Genomic DNA, 22,576 nt, shown 5'->3' with positions numbered 1-22,576 from the left:
AAAAAATAGAATTCTGAATACATATTACCTTTATTTTTTTTCTTTTCAAATTTTTATTTAAGTTCTAATTAGTTAATACACACAGCAATATTGGTTTCTGCAGTAGAAACCAATTCAGTAATTCATCACTTACAAGCAATACCCAGTGCTCATCACAAATGCCCTCCTTAATGCCCATCCCCCATCTAGCCCATCCCCCACCCACCTCCCTCCATCAACCTTCAGTTTGTTCTCTATCATTAAGAACCTCTTATAGGTTTCCTCTCTCTCTTCCCCCCTCCCATATGTTCATCTGTTTTGTTTCTTAAATTCCACATATATCATACAGTATCTGTCTTTCTCTGACTAACTTCCCTTATCATACTATATACTAACTCCATTCATATCTTGCAAATGGCAAGATTTTATTCTTTTTGATGGCTGAGTAATATTCGTGTAAGAGAGAGAGAGTGTGTGTGTGTGTGTACATGTGCATGTGCCTGTATACCCCATCTTCTTTATCCATTCTTCAGTTGATGGACATTTCATTTCTCTCCATAGTTTGGCTATGGTTGATAATGTGGCCATAAACAGCAGGGTGCATGTGCCCCTTCAAATCTGTATTTTTTATTCTTTTGGAAAATACCTAGTAATGGAGTCACTGGGTCATAGGGTAGCTAGCTCTATTTTTAACTTTCTGAAGAACCTCCATGCTGTTCTCCAGAGTGGCTGCACCAGTTTGTGTTCCCACCAACAGTGCAAGAACATTTCCCCTTTCTCCACGTCCTCACCAACACCTGTTATTTCTTGCGTTCTTAATTTGAGCCATTCTGTTGGGTGTGAGGTGGCATCTCATTGTGGTTTTGATTTGTATTTCTCTGATGACGAGCGTTGTTGAGTATCTTTTCATGCTGTCTTTCAACCATCTGGATGTTTTCTTTGAAAATGGTCTATTCATGTCTCCTGCCCATTTCCTAACTGGATTATTTGTTTTTTGGGTGTTGAGTTTGAGAAGTTCTTAAAAGATTTTGGATACTAGGGTGCCTGTATTGGGGTAGCTCACTTGGTTGAGCCTGTCCTCAGCTCAGGTCATGATCCCAGGGTGCTGGGTTCCAGCCCCACATCAGGATCCCAGTTCAGCAGGGAGCCTGCTTCTCCCTCTGCCTCTCCCTTTGCCCCTCCCCCTGCTCATGTGCTCCCTCTCTCTCAAATAAATAAATAAAATCTTAAAAAAAAAAAGATTTTGGATACTAACCCTTTATCAGATAAGTCATCTGCAAATATTTTCTCTCATTCTGTAGACTGCCTTTTAGTTTTTTTTATTGTTTCCTTCACTGTGCTGAAGCTTTTTATCTTGAGGAAGTCTCAATAGTTCAGTTTTGCTTCTGTTTCCCTTGCCTCTAGAGATCTGTCTAGTAAGAAGTTGCTATGGCTGAAGTCAAAGAGGTTGCTGCCTGTGTTATCCTCTAGGATTTTGATGGCTTCTTGTCTCACATTTAAATCTCTTAACTATCTTGAATTTATTTTTGTGGATGGTGTAAGAAAGTGGTCCAGTTTCATCCTTCTGCATGTGGCTGTCCAATATTCTCAGCATTATTTATTGAAGAGACTGTCTTTTTTTCATTGGATAGTCTTTTCTGCTTTGTTAAAGATTCGTTGACCATATAGGCGAGGGTCCATTTCTGGGTTTTCTATTCTGTTCCACTGATCTCTGTGTCTATTTTGGTGCCAGTACCATGCTGTCTTGATAAGTAACAGCTTTGTAATGTAGCTTGAAGTCTGGAACCATGATGCCTCCAGCCTTGTCATTTTTTTTTTTTAAGATTTATTTATTTATTTTAGAGGGAACATGAGCAGGGGGATGGGCAGAGAGAAGGGGACAGAAGCAGATCCTGCAACTGAGCACAGAGCCTGACATGGGGCTCAATCCCACAAGCCTGAGATCATAACCTAGCCGAAATCAAGAGTCAGATGCTTAACTGACTGCGCCATCCAGGTGTCCCTGCTTTTCTTTTTCAAGATTTCTTTGGCTATTCGGGTTTTTTTGTGGTTCATACAAATTTTAGGATTGTTTGCTCTAGCTCTGTGAAATATTCTGGTGATATTTTGATAGGGATTGCATTAAAAGTGTAGATTGCTCTGGGTAGTATAGACATTTTAACAATGTTTGCTCTTCCAATCCCTGAGCACGGAATGCTTTTTCCAATTCTTTGTGTCCTCTTCAATTTCTCTCATAAGTGCTTTATCGTTTTCAGGGTATAGATCTTTTATGTCTTTGGTTAGGCTGATTCCTAGATATCTTACACGTTTTTGGTGTCAATACATATTACTTTTATTTTTTTTAATACATATTACTTTTAATATGAAGTCTTTAAAGTAGGAGTTGTTTTCCCTGGCACATTATGGCTCTTGTCTCTCAGGGTGCTCGGCATCCCTCTCTGGTGTCCTCTGAAGCAGAGGTGAGAGAAATGCCCTAAGTACACCTGGAATTATTCTGTCCACACCTGTCAGCTCTTCTTTAGCAAAAGCTGCTGCCAAGGGAACAAAGCTCAATTCATCTTGAAATTATTATTTTTTTAAGAAATCAAGATGTTAGCATCTTCCTTGGAAAGATATATACCATGTGAGGTTTTTCTGCTTGTTTTTTTTTTTTTAATATTTTATTTATTTGACAGAGAGAAACCACAAGTAGGCAGAAAGGCAGGCAGAGAGAGAGGAGGAAGCAGGCTCCCTGTGGAGCAGAGAGCCCGATGTGGGGCTCGATCCCAGGGTCCTGGGATCATGACCTGAGCCGAAGGCAGAGGCTTTAACCCACTGAGCCACCCAGGCACCCCTGTTTGTTTTGTTTTATTTTGTTTTGTTTTAAATCACTCATGGTCCCTCTAAAAGAGCAATATGCCACTGGGAATTTTACTACTAAAAACTATGACAGATAGTTGCTCCTCTACTTAAAAATCTCCAGACTGTCAATATACACACACATCTAAAAATAGGAGTTCCACATTTGTAAAAAGTTCTTTATTGTAGTCGCATTTCAGATTTTGAGACATCAACTGTGCCATGATGGAATCTCTAATAACAAGGGTATTCCTAATATGAACCCCGTGTGAAAGCAGGTCAGAGACGCAGAATATTGAGGAAACCAAGTGAGCAAAAAACCTCTCAGAAACTGCCTACAAACACATCCAGATGTCATGTAATGTACTGCTTTGAGGAGTAACTAGGCAGACCAAAATTTAGAACCGCAAAAGTACAAATGTGGCGTACATCAGCTCTCTAAACCCAAGAAACACTAAAAAGCAAGCTCAGAGAAAGGAAATTAAAAAATCAACCTCAGTCTCAAATTCTACCCTCACATCCCATCCTGCTCTCTGTCTCTTTCCATTACTACTTCAGCCTGATTCAGCTACTGTAATCCCTCCCAAACAGCCCTGAACATGAAAACCTCTAAGACTTCCCCAGCCTTCCGGCAAGTTCTTGCTAACCAGCATCTGAGATGTCATGGCTTCAGATCCAATAACAATGACTTTGAAGTTGACAGGCTGAGATGGGCTTTGGTCATCAAAGGCTCAGCTGAATGGGGCAGCCTCCAGATCTTCTTTAGAAACAGTGCTGTTTGTGATTTAGTATGAGACTATTAATTCATATAACTTACAATATCAGTCTCAGGAACCAGGCCTAGAGTAGCTTCTTTCAGCTAAGGGGGACCTTTCTGGGCACAGAGTGAAGAAGTTCAGCTGCACCTTTTTAAAATTTTCAACATCATTTGGTTAACTTTTAGAAATCAAGCCAAGTATTCCACAAAATGAAGGCATTACAGGTAATCCCAGGTAACTAAAAGGATTCTCACCACCACTAATTAATACAAGTTTCTTCTAACACCTGATTTGGATCTTTCTTTGACTTATGTAGAATCCATGGAGCAAAGGGCTCCTGGAATCAGTCCCTGGATAAGTCATTTTCTATATTTAAACGTCCTTTTCTAGCACGTCAACTCCTTGTAACTGAAAAAGGATAGGGCCAAACAGGCTTTTTTTCTTCAGTAGATTATTTTCTAAAATCCCAACAATGGTAGATTAAAATAGCTAAATCAAATCTTTCATACACAAAGAAATGAAAGTATTACACCCACATGCCAATCCACCTGCACCAGGACGGCCAGAGGGGCGTATCCCACAGGGGAGCAGCAGCGCCCCGCCCACTTACGGTTGGCCAGCCGGCTCTGCTCCGGCTGTGCGCTGTCCACGGACTGGGTGCTGGAGACTGAGGACACGCTGGAGCTCCGCACAAAGCCAAACGCCGCCAGCTTGGCTGCTGGGAGACGTGAGTATCCGGGAGGACGAAGTCCAGATTTGGGTAGATTGGATTTTGCAGCATTTGAACCGGAGGCTTTCTTTAAATCCGCTATAGTGAACGAAAACCAAGCCAAACAAACAAAATCAGTTGACAATAAGATAGAGAATACATGGACAGTGAACATTAATCTAGCTCTATCATAAACAGGCCACAATTAATCTTGTAGGATGTGCTTCAATACATTCACAAACACACCTTTATGAGAAAGGCCCCTCACAGTGGGAGCTTCACGGAACTCAAATAGAAGGAGAGGCAGCAGGCAGGTGAGACAAGAACAGACAGCTAGTTCTATGATATGACCATAAATAAAGGTATACAGTGCTTAGGAAGCTGAATGGAATGAACACTTACTGTTTCACGTTACCCCAGAATTGTGAAATTGACATACTCTTGAAATCTGGCATGCAGTGGGCAAAGAGCACCTTCGTGGCAAATATTCATCAGCAATTTTAAATAGTATGTGATAATTCATGACAAAGAGTCTTTTGCTAACATTCTGTTGGTTGTAGGAATGAGGTGGGCACAGACTGCAGAGCTGGTCGGGTGTAATTCAGTCTCTGTCATTTACTAGCCATATAACCTTGGAGTTGATCCAACACTTTAGAACTATAGTCTCCTCCCACAGAAGGACTGGAGGAGATAAAACTGGCCTCAAAGGTGAAATATAAATATTATTGCTTGTAACAGAACTTCAGAGATGCTCCAATTAATATTGTTTTTTTCTCTTTTCTCCATGATTTGTTTTCGTGTAAAACTAAAATTCAAAAAATAAGCTAAACTTTAAAATAAGTTCCCAGATATGTGCAAAGCCAGCTAATTTTGAAATTATAAAACATCATGCTATAAATCCACCATCTCGGCATGATGGTATCCAAACTGGGCTCTGTTCATGGCCATTACAATGATCATCTCCACAATATAAGAAGCCTTTCAATAGGGGCACCTGGGTGGCTCAGTGGGTTAAAGCCTCTGCCTTCGGCTCAGGTCATGATCTCAGGGTCCTGGGATCAAGCCCCGCATCGGGCTCTCTGCTCAGCAGGGAGCCTGCATCCTCCTCTCTCTCTCTGCCTGCCTCTCTGCCTACTTATGATCTCTGTCTGTCAAATAAATAAATAAAAATCTTTTAAAAATAAAAAAAGTCTTTCAGTATCAGACAGAACCAGTATGTTATCACACACAAATGCTCTTTAATATTCCTTAAAAGGAAAAAGAGTCAAACGTCCTAATATTCTGTATAATTGTCCCAGTCAAGCCATTTAGCAACTTTCACCTGCACTATTTACTATGAGTGCTGATATACAGATCCTTCAGGAATGTTCCTCATTCTTTACTGTCTACTGAAAGATTAACCAGGTTGCAGACTAATAATTAAAAAAACCATTGCTTTTAAAAAATTGATGTCTAAAAATCAAAAAGGAATCTACATTAGAAATAAATCTATGTATGGAAATCTGTGGAGAACCAATAGAGGCCAGTCTGGTCCAATAGTGCCTCTTCCTCTACAGGAGCTCCCCCTGGGAGTGAGGCTGTAGCCAGTTGTATACCCAGATGAAAGCAGAATATGCACAACTATGGTTTCCTGACTTCTGGGTCAGGACTAGGAAGAGGAGGAATCAGATGAGTGCAGAGGGAAGAGGGAACAGGGATCTGGGGCTAAAATATTCCCAATTCAGTTCTGTTCTTCCGCTTGTGAAAAATGTTCAAATATGATGAGAAATAACCACTGTTTAATAAGAGTAATGGCCCTTCTGTAGCAGCAACTAAATGTCAGGTCAATGCCTTCAATTGCTGTTCTATCATTTTGCATACTCTGAGATGATATCCCTAGGACAATGAAAGTGTCCCCATATATCAGATACCTTTTTACAAAAAATTTATACCAATGCAATTTTGGATAACACTGTATATCAGCAAAACAGATGTTATACAGTCATGTGTGATTTCAATAATCGTGTATAATAATCATTTCATCATGTTTTGATACTAATTTCAGTTATAGAGGAAAAGAGTATAACTTCTTTCCAAACTCAATTAATCAATAACTGATTTAAGATGACACAAAATCAAGTGAGAAGAGTATGAATAAATGTTTTTTTTCTAGAAAACTCGTATTTCAGAATGAAGGAAAGGTCAGAATTTCCAATAGGATACCTTGGCCTATAATAAACATTCATTTACTATTTATTTAAGAATGAAAGCTAGACACTACTGGGTGGCTCAGTCAGTTGAGCATCCAACGCTTGATTTTGGCTCAGGACATGCTTTCAGGGATGTGGGATCAAGCTCTGCATAGGGCTTCATGCTCAATGAGGATTCTGCTTAAGATTCTTTCCCTTTCCCTCTACCCCTACCCCAGCTTAGGCACTTGTACATGTAGAGTCTCTCTCAAAAATAAATAAACAAATAAATAAATAAATAAATTCCTTAAAACATGAAAACTAAGATTATTAAATCATTACTTAAGACAATAAAGGCACTGATAATGTTCAAAGAGGAATTTATTCTATCCTACCCTTACTTATATTTATTGATTGCTCATGTCATCGGTAGAAAGGTAACCTGAACATGTAGAGAGGAATCTCGACAACACAAGATCTCAAGTAGACATGAAGAAGGTGTCTAAGGGAGTTCTGGGCTTTCACTTTCCCTAGTCCATCTTTCCCTTTTTTAAAAAAGTATTTTATTTATTTGACAGAGAGAGAGATCACAAGTAGACAGAGAGGGAGGGGGAAGCAGGCTCTCTGCTGAGCAGAGAGCCCAACGTCGGCTCGATCTCAGGACCCCAAGATCATGACCCGAGCCGAAGGCAGAGGCTTAACCCACTGAGCCACCCAGGCACCCCCATCTTTCCATTTTATTTATTTATTTTTAAAGATTTTATTTATTTATTTGACAGAGAGAGAGATCACAAGTAGGCAGAGAGACAGGCAGAGAGAGAGAGAGAGGAGGAAGCAGGCTCCCTGCTGAGCAGAGAGCCTGATGCGGGGCTTGATCCCAGGACCCCGGGATCATGACCTGAGCCGAAGGCAGAGGCTTAACCCACTGAGCCACCCAGGTGCCCCCATCTTTTCCTTTTATTAAAGGCACATATTGTGAGTGTGTGTTTGCGTGTGTGTGTGTGTGTGTAGGCTACTTGTAGGAGTATGTCTTACCCCAACTGCCTACATAATTTTTCTAAATTGAATGTAATCCATACATCAAGTTGCCATCCGGTGGTCTCTCATTCTACCAGATACATCTCACAAATAGTTTACATACCTTCAGGGTTTGGAAGAACAGGTCTCAGTCTTTGGAAATCACCAGTGGTTTTGACAAATTATTCCATCAAATTTAGCTGAAATCTGCAGTAGCCAAGCTTGCATGACACTAATATAGCCTGCTATGTGAGTTGAATACCTCCACTGGTCTCTCCCGCATGAGAACCAGGCTGGAACGGGGCTCTAAACTTCGCTTTCTAAACAAGCACTTCCATCACTCTCCTTGAGGGAACCTACGGAGCTCACTTAGGGGTGACGACGTCAACAGAAGATGCCATATCAGCCTGGGAGATGTGCCCTTCATTACATAGGGCTGCTCTGACTGAATGTGCCTTAATTTAATCTTAGTTTCTCACAGAAGGAATTTACTTCTAAAAATGTGTACTTTACTATTTTCTCAAGAGCAGCATGTGAGAATAATATATTTTTTCAAGTATGTAGTGTCCTTGGACTATTCAAGAATACCGCCTTTGATGGAAATAGCATATCAAAGTGCACAATAAGCCCTCAATAAACAAATGATAATAATTAATGTTTAATAAAACTGAGCAGACACTTAAGAGAGACATCTTCCACGATGGTGGCATGAGAAGCTGAGAAACTTCATGGACACTTTCTCCAGTGAAACAATCATAATTAGTAAAAAAAATTATTTTAAAAAAACCACCACCATTTAAAGGTTCTAGAAATTGTTCTAAGGGTGTATAGCAAATAAAGAAACACGTATATATGAAAATCTACTAAATCACAGAATGAACAGCCAGATTGGTTGACCCTTGAGCCTGACCCGCTCCTTTCCTCCTCTGTAACCCTGTCCATCTCAGCATGAGGAAAGTTCTGCTCTGAGTGGCTGGGACCAAGGCAACATTATTCCTCTCCTCCTGGTTAAGAACTACCATATCTCACTGGGAGATTTCCCTTTCCTCCCTCCCGCCAGGTCCACGTTGCAGAGACTAAATGACATGCAAGCAAGAGGCTAAGACGTTGGGGGCCCTCCCTTCACCCAGCCCCAAGTAAAAGGACAGAGGCACTAATTCAGGCACAGCAACCCCAAAACACTGGGGCCCTAAGCACTGTTGCCCTGGCTCATTTGCAGGCTAGGGGTTCAATATCAGGAGAGGTAAAGGGAGAAGGACAGAAGCTAGTGCCCCAGCCTACCACTGACCTGTAAATCAGGACTGGCACTCCTAGAGCAGCAGACCACTGTCCCCACCACAGTCCCCCAGCAGAGTCATAACTAAGTGATTTGCCCAAAGGCAGAGATAGGCCATAAGAGCAAAAATCACTGCAGCGCTCTATAATGTCTATATTAAAAAAGAAGAAAGATATCACATCAATAAAACAATCTTCCATCTAAAGACACTGAAGAAAAAAGAGCAAACTAAATGCAAGCAGAAGGAAGGAAATAGTAAATATTACAGTGGTAATAAACATAACAAAATAGAAAAGTAAAAGAGAAATTCAACAAAATCTAATTTGGCTTTTAGAATGATCAACAATGTTGACAAACCTTTAGTTACACTGATCAAGTAAAAAGGAAAGAAGACTCAACTTGTTAAATGAGGAATGAAAGAGGGGACACACTACTAATCTTACAAAACTAAAAAGAATTATAAGCGAATATTATGAACAACCTAGTGAAATGAACATGCTCCAGAAAAAACACAAAGGAAAAACGGGTATAGAAAATCTGAATACACTTACAACAAAGAAATTGAATTAGTAATCTAAAAACTTCCTCCAAAAAAAACCCTAGACCCAAATGTCGTCAATAGAGAATTTTATCAAGCATTTAAGGAATTTGTACCCATTCTTCACAAATTATTCCAGGGAGGATGGGGAAGGTAGAGAGAGAAACACTTCCAAACTCATTCTGAGACCACTTTTACTTGATAACCAAAACAGACAAAAATATAATGAAATAAAGAAAATGCTTACAGATGTAAAATTCTCACCAATATATAGCAAACTGAAATCAGTTACATATAAAAAGTATTACGTACCATAACCAAGTGAGATTTATCCCTGGAATGAAAGATTGGTTTAAGATGGAAATCAGTGTACTATGTCATATGAAGAAAACAAAGAAAAATCACATGATTATCTCAATAGATGCAGACAAATCACTTGAAAACTTCCAAGAACATTTCATGACAAAATGTTTAACAAACTAGGAATAATAGAAAAATGTCCTCAACTTGATAAGGGGTTGGGGAAAAAATCCATAGCTAACATCATAGTCAATGGAAAAAGAATGAATGCTTCCCCCATAGATCAGGAACAAGCCAAGGATGTCTGCTCTCATCACTTCTACTCAGAATTTTATGGAAGGTTTTAATCAAGACAATTGGGCAAGAAAATTAAAAGGCATGCAGGCTGGAAACAAGAAGCAAAACTTTATCTGTAGATCACACGATCTTGTATACAGAAAACCCTATGAAATCTACTAAAAGCTGACGCAAAAGCCCAGGGCTGCCTCCTTTGGCTCTGGCACACAAGTCAAACTACACAATCCCCTTCCCACACCCTTGAGAATTCCATCTTGATAACAATAAAGTAAGCTCAGTCAGTGTCCTTCCGTTGCTCTCTCAAGTCATTTCATATGTGAGAGGCCTGCACTGCTCTCCCCAGACACCTCAGTTATGTGAGTAGTAACTCCCTCTTAAGCCGCTTTGTGTATGGCATCATCACTCTTGACATCCAAACCAAACTTTGGGTGGAGGTCCACCCTATCTCCTCAGGGTGACTGCAACAACAGCTGGTATGACCAGGGTGCTGAGACAATGACCCCCACCACTGGGAACCTTTCTTCATGTTTTGCTTGCTAGCTGACCCTGCTGCCTATAGAAAACACACACTGGGGCACCTGGGTGGTGCAGTTGGTTAAGCACCTGACAATCGGTTTTGACTCAGGTTTTGACCTCAGGGTCATGAGATCGAGTTACATGTTGGGCTCTGTGCCGTGTGCAGAATCTGCCTGGGTTCTCTTTCCCTCTCCCTTTGCCCCTTCTGCTCGTGTGGCTCTGTGTCTCTCTCTAAAATAAATAAATAAATCTAAACACACACACACACACACACACACACACACACAAGAAAGCATGCATTTGGAGCTGCTGCTCGATTTCTAGCCCGAGCTTTGAGCTGTACTGCTCTGACCTGCATTGAGTCCTACAAAGCTTCCGTCACAGATTAACCTGACCTTCATTGGAAGTTTCAATAATTATTTGGTTTTTCAGAGACAGGAATGTGATTGGGATGGGGTCCTTTGTGTGGCCTTGGGTCATGTATCTTGGCCTGCACCTATGTTTTAGAATGCGGTTGTTAACTGATGCCAGGCTTGGGAGAAAGACTACCTTTTGCTGCATACAGGTCCACTGGGTGATCACTCATGAAAAAGCAGTCCTTAGAGGGAAAAACCACGCACAAAAGAGAAAAAGCAGTATGTGAAGTGCTGTGGTCTGCACTCCTGAAAGCAAATGGCTCCACAGGCCCCTTAATTACCTCTGTTGCTGCTGCTGCCCATGTGTCTGTCCCAGCAAAAGTCCTGATCCTCAGGGTTAGATAGAAAAACATCCAGGCCATCTCTGTAGCACAGGGTTAACTCAAACCCTCCTTAAGCTTGGGATCCTTAAATCCCATAAAATAACACTGTCATGGGAGAGGCCTCCAACCCTGATGATACTAATCAGAAGCTCTCGGCTGGGTGGTGGTGGGGGCGGGGGGGAGATCTACAAATATAAGGGGAGTAAAGAGAAGCCACAGTAAAAACAAGGGAGAAAGGAATACAGGGGTGGAGGAAGCAGGGAAGAAGCCTGGTTTTGGCAGAATTAAAAACAAAACAAAACTGAAAAAGACCTCTACATATGGACCCAACTGGAAATTGAAATTTACTAAAAGAGTTTATACTCCAAAAGATAAAAGGGCACTGACTTTTGTACATCTATTACATAGCTTCTGAATTAATCTTAACATCTCCTTAAATGTACTAATTGGCAAAACTTTATGACTTTAATCAATACTGGGGCTCAAACTATAGTTGTACCTGGGGATCTCATTAAACTTAAATAATATATCCCCTATAATATTCTTTAATCTTAAGGTAGTTAATGAATGAGAAATAAAGGAAACATAGATATGCTTCATCTTAACTATGAGAATTATCATCTTGCCTCAATTTCCCAGAGTCAGAGCATTCACTGCCCTGAAATATCCCATAGTGGGCATGAACACTCTGTGATTAATAAATTAAGAGAAAATTAAAGTTTTGACCCATAAAAACTTGGCTTGACAAAAATGGAACCCTACAGACCATACCTCCAGTTAAAGCAGTTAATAGGACTTGCTATAAATTAAAGCAAGGCCTGCAAGAATTGAAACACGTTATATAAGACCCTTACTGCTCATTTAACAAGACAATCTGGCCCATTCTTAGTCCCTCAGTCCCAGTTTTCCTTCACTTCTGAAAGGACACAACATACCTTTACATAGCGGCTACCCCCGCAGGACCTCCACAGCCTTGTCATCGCACACAATCTTTACGGGCTAGATCTTAACTGAATCCACTTTCTCCAGGAGCATAGGTCTGATATTACAATGATGACATCTTCCCTTGAGGACATTTATATGACACACTCATTCAAGACATATAAATACAAAGACACTCATCAAAAAGAGATAGGCCACTGTCTAACACTGTGTGCAAGGCCCTGCCACCTTAATTAAATTCTTACAAATTATTTGGTAAACTGGGGGGTACTCATCCCTGACACTGTCATGAAACTGCTAGTGGTTCTTTCAACACCCAAAATATTGAAAGAACCCTGGGGTCTTTTAGACTCCTTTGGGTTTGGGAGGTAAAATATTCTTCATTTGCAAATTTTACTTAAGCCCATTTATGCTGTTACTTGCAAAGAGGCTCACTTTGGGTGGGATCCCTTCCAACAAAAGGCTCTAGAATCTGTCCAAAGTGCAATCAGCACATACTTTGATTAGTGCCCTCAGAGACACTCTCAGAGTAGAGGCTTTAGCAACCTCTCTCATGCCTTCTGGTGCTCCTAGACCAGTAATTGTTATAAGTTGCTCATGGGTTTCTGGTCTAAGAAACTGACCTTCTTGGCCCTGCAATATAGAATGTTAGAGTGGCACTGGCTGGGCACCTACTGGTCTCTCCTGAAAAGTAAAGCTCTCATCTGCCCTGAACCTGTGACCCTCCATACCAAGGTCCCCAGTATGTCTTAGGTTCTAAAAGTAGCATCCCATAAACTCAGCATAGGTAGCCTGGACTTCTTGCTACAGGATGGAACCAAACTTGGGCCCTATGGCATAGCCCACCTGCAGAAGGCACTAGCCTCCTTATCCTTAGTCCCTTGCCTGATGTCACGGTGTTAGAGGACATCGCTCTTCTCCCCAGACCCACTGGCTACCTGTAGAGTCTCTTAGAATCAACTGATGAACAGCAGTGGGAGTTGGTACACTTTATACAGGTGGACCCCTAACTGTCACACATGACATGAGCTGCTGCTTTTCATCCTGTAACCAAGGTGTTTCTGAAAAGGATGCAACCCAAGCGTACCACAATTAGACAAACTCCAAATCATCTAACACTGGATGCTCTGGTCAAAGTCAGATCCATCTGCACGTTTGTACACTCTTGGGCCATTGTCATTGGTCTGACTGTTTGGTCCAGCCAGTGGCAGCAGCAATTCCTTATTCAGAGTTGTGCTCTTTAGGGTTAAAAATTTTTTTAAATAAATGAGAATCTTTTTATGTTACAGAGACCCAAACAATAAAATTAAGGTCACACATATTTCTACGCTCCCTACAGCCACAATGCAAACTCTCACCATGACAGTCCTTATCCACTTCTGGATTTCCAAAAATTACTGATAGTGAACATGGCAATCATTTTGCTTCTCAGAATAATTAACACTGGGCTCTTGGACAAGACATTCAATGGACGTTTTACCTTCCTTAATGGCCTTAGACTGCAAGCCTCATAGAGCACTATAATGGCATACTAAATAACTTCAAATTCAATTAAATACAGCACATTTCAATCACCAAACATCAGGGCTCTCTGGCTCCTCCCATCTGAGAAGGCTCACAGCCAAGCATAGTATTCCCCTCTTGGCACCTATGGGAAGTCAAACCACTCAAATGCTGGCCTGAGTACGGAGCACTCACCACACCCCACTCCCTAACCACTAAAAAACTCCAAATGAATCTCCTTTCTTTGCTCTCTTTCAAGCCATTTGGACCTCCTTGGTAGATGTGCTCTGCTCTCCCTGGAAACATGAATATGTACCTATGTTACATAGGTAATAAAGCTTTTTACATCCTCTCGAGGTATGTTTGTGGCATTACCAATCTCCACTGTGAAAGAGAAGCAAATTGAGGGCACTCCATCTCATCGTCTAGGGTAGCTATGCAATCACCTCACTGGTAAAGTTCCAGTTCCAGTTGGACTTTGAACAGTACAGGTTTGAACTGTATGGGTTCACCTATATGTGTTTTCTTTTTTTCAATAAATACTGTACAGTATTGCAAAAGTATTTTCTCTTCCTTATGATTTTCTTAATAACATTTTCTTTTCTCTAGCTTATTCTATTGTAAGAATAAGTATATAATATGTATAAAATACAAAATACGTGTTAATCAACTGTATGTTGGCTTCTGGTCAACATCTAACAGTAGTAAAGTATTTGGGGAGACAAAATTAACACACATATTTTTTATTGCACTGGGGAATTGGTGCTCTTAACCCCCACATTCTTGAAGTGTCAACTGTGTGTGAGAACCAAGGTGGAGGTTTTTAGGGTTTTGGTCTGTATGAATTTTACTTATACCAGCATGGTTGAAAGTACGAAATGCGCTGCTTCTAGACTATTAAGCTATTTAATGAAAAAGCTACTCTGTGATATTTCATTTTGCTTTACTATAAATCAAAACTACCTGAGTATTTTCCTAATACTAAATGAGAATCTGAGCAAATGTGGGGGTTTATCTGTATTTTTAAGGTGCTGCACCAGGAATAAACTCAACAAACAAAGTGTAAAATGAATTCTCTGAAAACTAAAACATTATTAAAATAGAGAATACACAAACGGAAAACATTCTATGTCCATGCATTAGAACTTTCACTGTTGTTAAAATGGCACTACTCCTCAAACTGATCTACAGATCAATGCGATCCCTACCAAAATCCTAGCTGGCTTCTTTGCATTAACTGAAAAGCTGGTCCTAAAATTCATGTGGAAATTCAAAAAACACCGAGTAGTCCAAATACTCTTGAAAAATAAAAACAAAGCTAGAGGGTTTATACATCTAATTTCCCAAATCTCAGGACAAAGCTAGAGTAATCAAGGCTGTGTGGTACTAGCATAAGAACAGACACTCAATGTGAGAGAATGGAGTTTCTAAAAATAATCCAATATTAATGGTCAATTGCATTCCAATAAGGCTGCTGTGTCCATTCAATGGGGAAAAGAAATGGTTTGTCAACAAATGGTGCTGGGACAACTGGATGTACATATATGTAACAAGAACTGTAGCCCACTACATCTCGTCATCTTAAAAACAACCTCAAAAATGGGTTAGAGACTTCAATAGAGATGCTAAAACTATAAAATTCTTAAAGCAAAACATAGTTCTATATCTTCGTGACCTCAATTAGGCAATTAAATATAAATAAAATAAATATTTATAATATTTATAAATATTTATATTTATAATAGATATATTTATATTTATATAAATGTATATTTATATAAATATAATATTTATATATAATATATAAATATAAATATATTATATATTATAATATAAATTATAAATATAAATATATATTTATAATTTAAATATTATTTATATAATAAATATATTTATTATAAATAAATATAAATATAATATAATATATATTTATATATAAATATATATTATATATTATATATAAATATATAATATATATTTAAATATTTATAAATAATTATTAAAATAATATTTATAAATAAATAAATAATCAGGCAATAATTTCTTATGTGTGAGACGAAAAGCATAGGCAACAAAAGAAAAAAATAAACTGAATTTCAACCAAAGTAAAAGCTTTCAAAATTAAAAGCACCGTGAGACAGCACGTCATGCCTGTTAGAATGGCCATCACCGAAAAGATAAGAGACAAATTCCGGTGTGGAAGCAGAGAAGAAGGAAAGCTTGTGCACTGCTGGCGGGTTTGGAAACTGGTACAGCAACTACGGAAAACGGCATAGAAAGCTTGCAAACACTAAAATGATCCAGCAATTCCACTTCTGGGAATATACCCAAAGGCAAGGAACATTAGAAAAGATAACTGCGCCCCCATGTTCAGAGTAGTGTCATTTACAATGGTCAAGACACGGAAACAACCTGAGTGTCTGTCAATAGATGATGGATAAAGAAGTCATTTTACACAGACACACACACGGGAATATTATTCAGCCATTAAAAACGAGAAAATCTGCAACAACATGGATGGAATTTGAAGGCATTATGCTAAGTGAAATAAACAGAGAAAGACAAATACTGTATGATTTCACTTGAATTTTAAAACAAACAAAACAACAACAACAACAAAAACAAAATGAATTCACAGAAAAAAGATCAGACTTGTGGTTACCAGAAGCAGGAGGCTGCCGGAGGGGGGAGCTGGAGAAAGACGGTCAAAAAGACAAACTTCCAGGGGCGCCTGGGTGGCTCAGTGGGTTAAAGCCTCTGCTTTCGGCTCAGGTCATGATCCCAGGGTTCTGGCATTGAGCCCCACATCAGGGTCTCTGCTCCGCGGGGAGCCTGCTTCCCCCCCCTCTCTCTGCCTGCCTCTCTGCCTACTTGTGATCTGTCTGTCAAGTAAATAAATAAAATCTTAAAAAAAAAAAAAGACAAACTTCAGTTATACGATAAATAAGTACTGGGAGATGTCATGTACACCGTGAGGACTACAGCTAACACTGCTGCATGATATACAGAGAAATCATCTAGATCCTAAAAGTTCTCACCCCAAGGAGATAATATTTCCCTTTATTCTTCTTTCTTTTTGTTGAACCTGTACGAGAAGATGGATGTTAACTGAACCTCTTACAGCAACCCTTTCATAATATATGTAAACCATACCATCATGCTGTATGTGTCAAAGTTGTACAGTAATATACATCAATTCTCAGTAAAACTGAGAAAAAAATGTGAAAGTTTTATATTCAAAAGACACTATCCGGGGCGCCTGGGTGGCTCAGTGGGTTAAAGCCTCTGCCTTCGGCTCAGGTCATGATCCCAGGGTTCTGGGATTGAGCCCCACATCGGGCTCTCTGCCTGCTTCCTCCTCTCTCTCTCTGCCTGCCTCTCTGCCTACTTGTGATCTCTGTCTGTTGAATAAATAAATAAAATCTTTAAAAAAAAAAACAAAAAAAAAAAACCAAAAAACAAAAGACACTATCCAAGAAGTGGGGGGTAAGGACCAACCTAAGAATGGGAGAAAATGTTTGTAAAATATATATCTGATGGCTTTCTAGTACCCAAAATATATGAATAACTATGTAACTTGACCATGAAAAAAAAATAACTGAATTTTTTTTTAAAAATTTGACAGACAGAGAACACAAGTAGGCAGAGAGGCAGGCAGAGAGAGAGGGGAAAGCAGGCTCCCCGCCAAGCAGAGAGCCCGATGTAGGGCTCGATCCCAGGACTCTGGGATCATGACCTGAGCTGAAGGCAGAGGCTTAACCCACTGAGCCATCCAGGCACCCAAAAAATAACTGAATTTTAAAATGAGGTCATCATTTGAGTACATATTTCTCCAAAGAAAATATGCAGAGTGCCAATAAGCCTATGGCAAGATGCATAATATCCTTGGCCATCAGGAAAATGCAAATCAAAACTATAATGAGAAACCGCCTCATGCTCACTAGAATAACTGTAATCAAAAAGACAGACATTAACAAGTGTCACAAGAATATGGAGAGAGTGGGACCTCATACACTGATGGTAGGAATGCAAAATGGTGCACCCTTTCTGGAAAACAATCTAGCAGTTCCTCAAAACGTTAAACATACAGGTAGCTTGTGCTCGATCAATTCTACTTCCAGGTTTATTCCTCAGAAAAATGGAAACCCCAGTCCCCACATGAATAGTCGCACATGAATAGTTCATAGTGGCATTGTGCATAACAGACAAAAGATAGAAAAATACAAATGTACATCAACTAAGGGATGCATAACCAAAATGTGGAATGCCGATGCCAATACACTAGAATATATATTTTTTTGCCAATAAAGGGAATTAATTAAATACTGATTCATGCCATAGTACAGATGAGCTTGAAAACATTAATGAAAGTGAAAGCAGCCACACAAAAGGCCACACACTGTATGATTCTGTTATATGAAATGTCCAGAATAGGCAGATCTGTAGAGATAGAAAGATCAGTGGTTCAGGGGCTGGGGTTTGGGGAAAACGAGGAGTGCCTGATTATGGGTACAGGGTTTCTTTCTTTTTAGGTTCATGTAGATGTTCTAAAATTGATTGTGGTAATGGTTGCACAATTCTGTGGATATGCTAAAATCCACTGAATCGTATCATTTAAAAGGGTGTGTTCTATGTAGCATATGAGTACATCTCAATAAAGCTGTTTTACAAAACAAAAGTTGTGTGTTTTTTTTTTTAAATGAAAAAACATCCTGTATTTATGGATTGGAAGGCTTAATACTGTAAAGATGCCCAAACTACACAAAGTAATCTATAGATTCAATGCAATTTGTCAAAATCCTAAACGCATTACAAAACAAAAGTTTTTAAAGAAGAATAGAGAATTCCTGTCTTTGGTTCAATAATAGGCTCACACTACGGTAGAGCAATGGCTATTCCAATCTCTACCAGTATCTTCACTGTCAAGGGGCCTGTATCAGATAAAGAATTTGGCCTATCATTGTGAATCCTCCCCAGAAAAACAGGTAAGTGAATGTTATATTTGGAATAGCAGATCAGAAACCCTCCTAAATGGATATAACCTTAACGGAGAAATTAATTAAAATAACTACAGGGGCGCCTGGGTGGCTCAGTGGGTTAAGGCCTCTGCCTTTGGCTCAGGTCATGATCCCAGGGTTCTGGGATCGAGCCTCGCATCAGGCTCTCTGCTCAGCAGGGAGCCTGCTTCCCTTCCTCTCTCTCTGGCTGCCTCTCTGCCTACCTGTGATCTCTGTCTGTCAAATAAATAAATAAGATCTTTAAAAAAAAAAACTACAAAATTCATAAGCATCTAAAAAAGTCTTTTCTAGGATCCAATATCAAAATCCCATGCACTGAAGCCAAGATATATTCACTTAGGTTTATCAAGTCTTTATATTCTTGCAACATTTTGTCAAGAAAAAGGATAAAAATTCCTGTTTGAACAACAAAAGAGATTTTGCTGTCACTGAATGTTCAAATGATGTGTTGCTCTTTCAAAGTAATACTGTTTTTCTTTTGAAAGATAAATCTTTGGAAGAATGCAAACCTTCACATTTCAATAAAAACCGAAGCAAGCACTAGATTTGTTCTTACCTTTTTTCCTTTTTGTGATTCTACTTTGAGTATATATTTAAACAAATTATCTCTGCAGAAATATCTTAATCAGCTAGAACCAGATCATAGTGCTTTTATGATTCAATATTCTATTGATAAACGTCCATCCATCATTGTCCAACATTCTTAATATCCCAGGCAGGAAAGCAGACTTTAAAAAAGTAAATGCAGGGGTGCCTGGGTGGCTCAGTGGGTTAAAGCCTCTGTCTTCTGCTCGGGTCATGATCTCAGGTTCCTGGGATCGAGCCCCACATTGGGCTCCTTGCTCGACAGAGAGCCTGCTTCTCTCTCTCTCTCTGCCACTCTGCTTATTTGTGCTCTCTGTCTCTCTGTCAATTAAATACACAAAATCTTTAAAAAAAAAAGTAAATGCATATTAATCCAATTTGATATGTATTCAGAGACTCCTACCGTGAACAAGCACTTCACGAGGTGCTGGGGAAATTCAGAAACAAAGAAGGAGTGCTCCCCAAGTGGGGCTTACAACCCCACTGAAGTGGAGGCCCTCGCTCGCAAGTCCCCACAGCCTGAGAGAAAGGGGAGAGTAAGACCGGAACAGAGGTGGGCCCTAGTGCTACAGGAATGAAAGAATTAAATGAAGGTAAAATCAAGTAGAATGATTCAGGGTTTGTCTTCGAGGCCCATTTTTTCCTTATAATTTTATATGGGAAAAGTTTTTTTTTTTTTTCTGGCACATTAATAACCTATACTTAGTGTAGGGCAAGGTATTATTTGAACCAAACTATTTTATTTTTTTTAGATCTTACTAGATCTTCCTAGTTGCTTTCATACACAGCTTCTTTTTTCTCAGATCTTCTGTAGAGAGGTGATTTGCTTTGTTCACAGGGCTAAGGAACAATTCCTCTCTCACCTTGCTGGGAACCAAGCACAAAGAGCAGCTGTTTTTGCTAAGTTTCCTTCACAGGGGGAAGCTGTCAACAGAACTCTTTAGTATGAAGTCTGCAACTCTCCCACAGGAGAAAAGAAGGACAGAATTAAACAAAGCAAGGGAAGTGGCATGTTTTAGGACTGTACTCCAGATCTGGGTTTGATACAATTGCCCATCAAGTGTATAATCTCAGGCCAGCCTCAAACTCTTTGATCCCCTCAAGATGGCTGTCCTCTACAATGATCTTCACCTCCTAGCATCCCTCCTTACATAGTCCCCTTCCACAGTGAGTCCCCTCCTACTGACCTGTGTGACTCAGAGAACACTGAGGGCGTGAAACCCCTTGGGCTATATTGTAAGCAGCTTGCTCCTCAGGTCCCGGGCTGCTCACCTTGGGGGAAGCCAACCACCATATCATAACCCTCAAGCAGCCTTGTGTAGAGACCCATATGGGGGGAACTGAGACCTTCTGCCAGTAGCTAGCACCCACTTTCCAGCTGTGTGAGTGAGCCACTTTGGAAAAGGGTCCTCTAAGCCTCCAGGTTTCAGACGACTGCAGATTAGCTGACATCTGACTCTCTGGATTTGAGGACAAGGCTCAGCTCAGTGGAGCATTCTCTCTACCAGCTCAGGGATGCCTCAGCTTTACCCAGGGATGGTCCCAGTTTTAGCCGTTAGAGTCCCACATCTTGGGAAACACCTGAACACCACCAGGCAGACCAGGATGGCTGATCGCCCTAGATTTATAGCTCCCGGGCTTAAGTAGCAACTTCAACATTCACAGCATGGCTGTGAATCCGGATATAAGTGGAAGCCCAGAGTCTGAAGAATGATGAAAATAAGGGAGATATGCCAATAAGAATGATATGGAATGAGCTGCCAGCCAGAGGGAAGGGTATATTCTCTGCTCTGATGATGATCTCCTCATCTCAGGAAAACCAAATCATTAACACTGAAAAGAAGAGTGCCAGTTCTGGGAAAACTTACGAGCCACATACAAAAGGATGTAGCTGGACCCTCACTCCCCACCAAATGCAAAACTTAACTCGAAATGGATGACCGATCTAAATTTAAGAGACAAATCTCTAAAACTCTCAGAAGGAAAAACAGACCTAAATCTTCATGAACTTGAGTTAGGCAGCGCCTTCTTAGATATAATAACAAAGGCATAAGCAACAAAAGGAAAAAAATACACAGAAACTGGACATTATCAAGGATTAACACTTTTTTAATCCAAGGGATTCAATCAAGAAAGTCAAAACACACCCACAGAATGGGGAAAAACATTGCAAATCATATATATAAAAAGGGACTTGTATTGAAAATATGCAAAGAACTCTTGAAACTCAATCCAATTGAAAAATGGGCAAAGGTTCCAAGTAGACAATTCTCCAAAGAAGATACACAAATAGCCAATACACATGTGAATTTTCCAACAAACACATAATCCCATGCTCAACATCACTAGTCATTAAGGAAATGTAAGTGAAAACTGCAATGAGATATACTTCACATCAAGAGGCTGATGATAACAAATGTAGGAGACGCTGTAGAGAGATCAGAATCAGGCACTGACGATAGGAATGTAAAATGTAAAATGGTATAACAGTCTTGGAAAACAGTCTGGCCATCCCTGAAAATGTTAAGTATGGAGTTACCTACAATATCTCAGAAATCCTACTCTTAAGGACACACCCAAGAGAAGCAAAGACAAATATCTACACAAAAACTTGTATAGACATGTTTACAGTGGCATTATTAATAACAGCCAAAAGTGGCTAGAAGAATTCAAATATCCACCAGCTAATGCGTTTACAGATAAACTGGGGCCTATTCATACAATGAAATATTATTCAGCAATGAAAAGGAATTGTTACGAATGGAATTATGTTCCCCCAAAATGCGTACGTTGAAGCCCTAATGCTCAGTGTGACTGCATTTGGAGACAGGCCTTTAAGGAGCTCAAATAAGGTCACAGGGATGGGGCCCCAATCCAATAGGACTGGGGTCCTTACACAAACAGGAAGAGACACTTAGAGCTCTCTCTCTGTACATTGGCAGAGAGAAAAGATTGTGCAAGGACAGAAAGAGAAGGCGGCCATCTGCAAACCAAGAAAAGAGGTCTCACCAGAAACTAATCCTGCTGGCACCACGGTCTTGGACTTCCAGCCTCCCAAATTGTGAGAAAATAAATTTCTGCTGTTTCAGCCACCCAGTCAGTGATACTCTATTATGACAGCTGAAGCAGACCAATACAGGACTCAAGTACTTATATATGCTACAAATCAGATGAACCTTGAAAACATGAGGGCAAGTGAAAGAAACCAGACCACAAAAGGCCACATCTTATAGACTCCATTATGTGAAATGTCCAGAATAGACAGATCTACAGAGACAGAAGGCAGATTAATGGTTACCAGGGGCTGGAGTTTGGGGAAAAGTGAGGAGGACCTACTAATGAATATAGGGTTTCTTTCTTTTGAAAGTCACAAAAATGTTCTAAAATTGACTG

The 22,576-nt window shown here is 39.9% G+C and overlaps 1 protein-coding gene across 2 annotated transcripts in view; it reads right to left on the bottom strand.

Moving 5' to 3' along the window:
• Positions 1-22,576, bottom strand: part of MTUS2 (microtubule associated scaffold protein 2) — a 610,477-nt gene that overhangs the window by 334,517 nt on the left and 253,384 nt on the right. For both annotated transcript variants that reach the window (XM_045978371.1, XM_045978372.1), the window contains one exon: positions 4,186-4,383. In XM_045978371.1, coding sequence (XP_045834327.1) covers positions 4,186-4,383 — 198 coding nt within the window. The remainder of the gene's footprint in view (positions 1-4,185; positions 4,384-22,576) is intronic.

Source organism: Meles meles, chromosome 14 (genome assembly GCF_922984935.1).
Source record: "Meles meles chromosome 14, mMelMel3.1 paternal haplotype, whole genome shotgun sequence".
Taxonomy (NCBI): domain Eukaryota; kingdom Metazoa; phylum Chordata; class Mammalia; order Carnivora; family Mustelidae; genus Meles; species Meles meles.
This window is presented reverse-complemented; position numbering and strand designations above follow the sequence as displayed.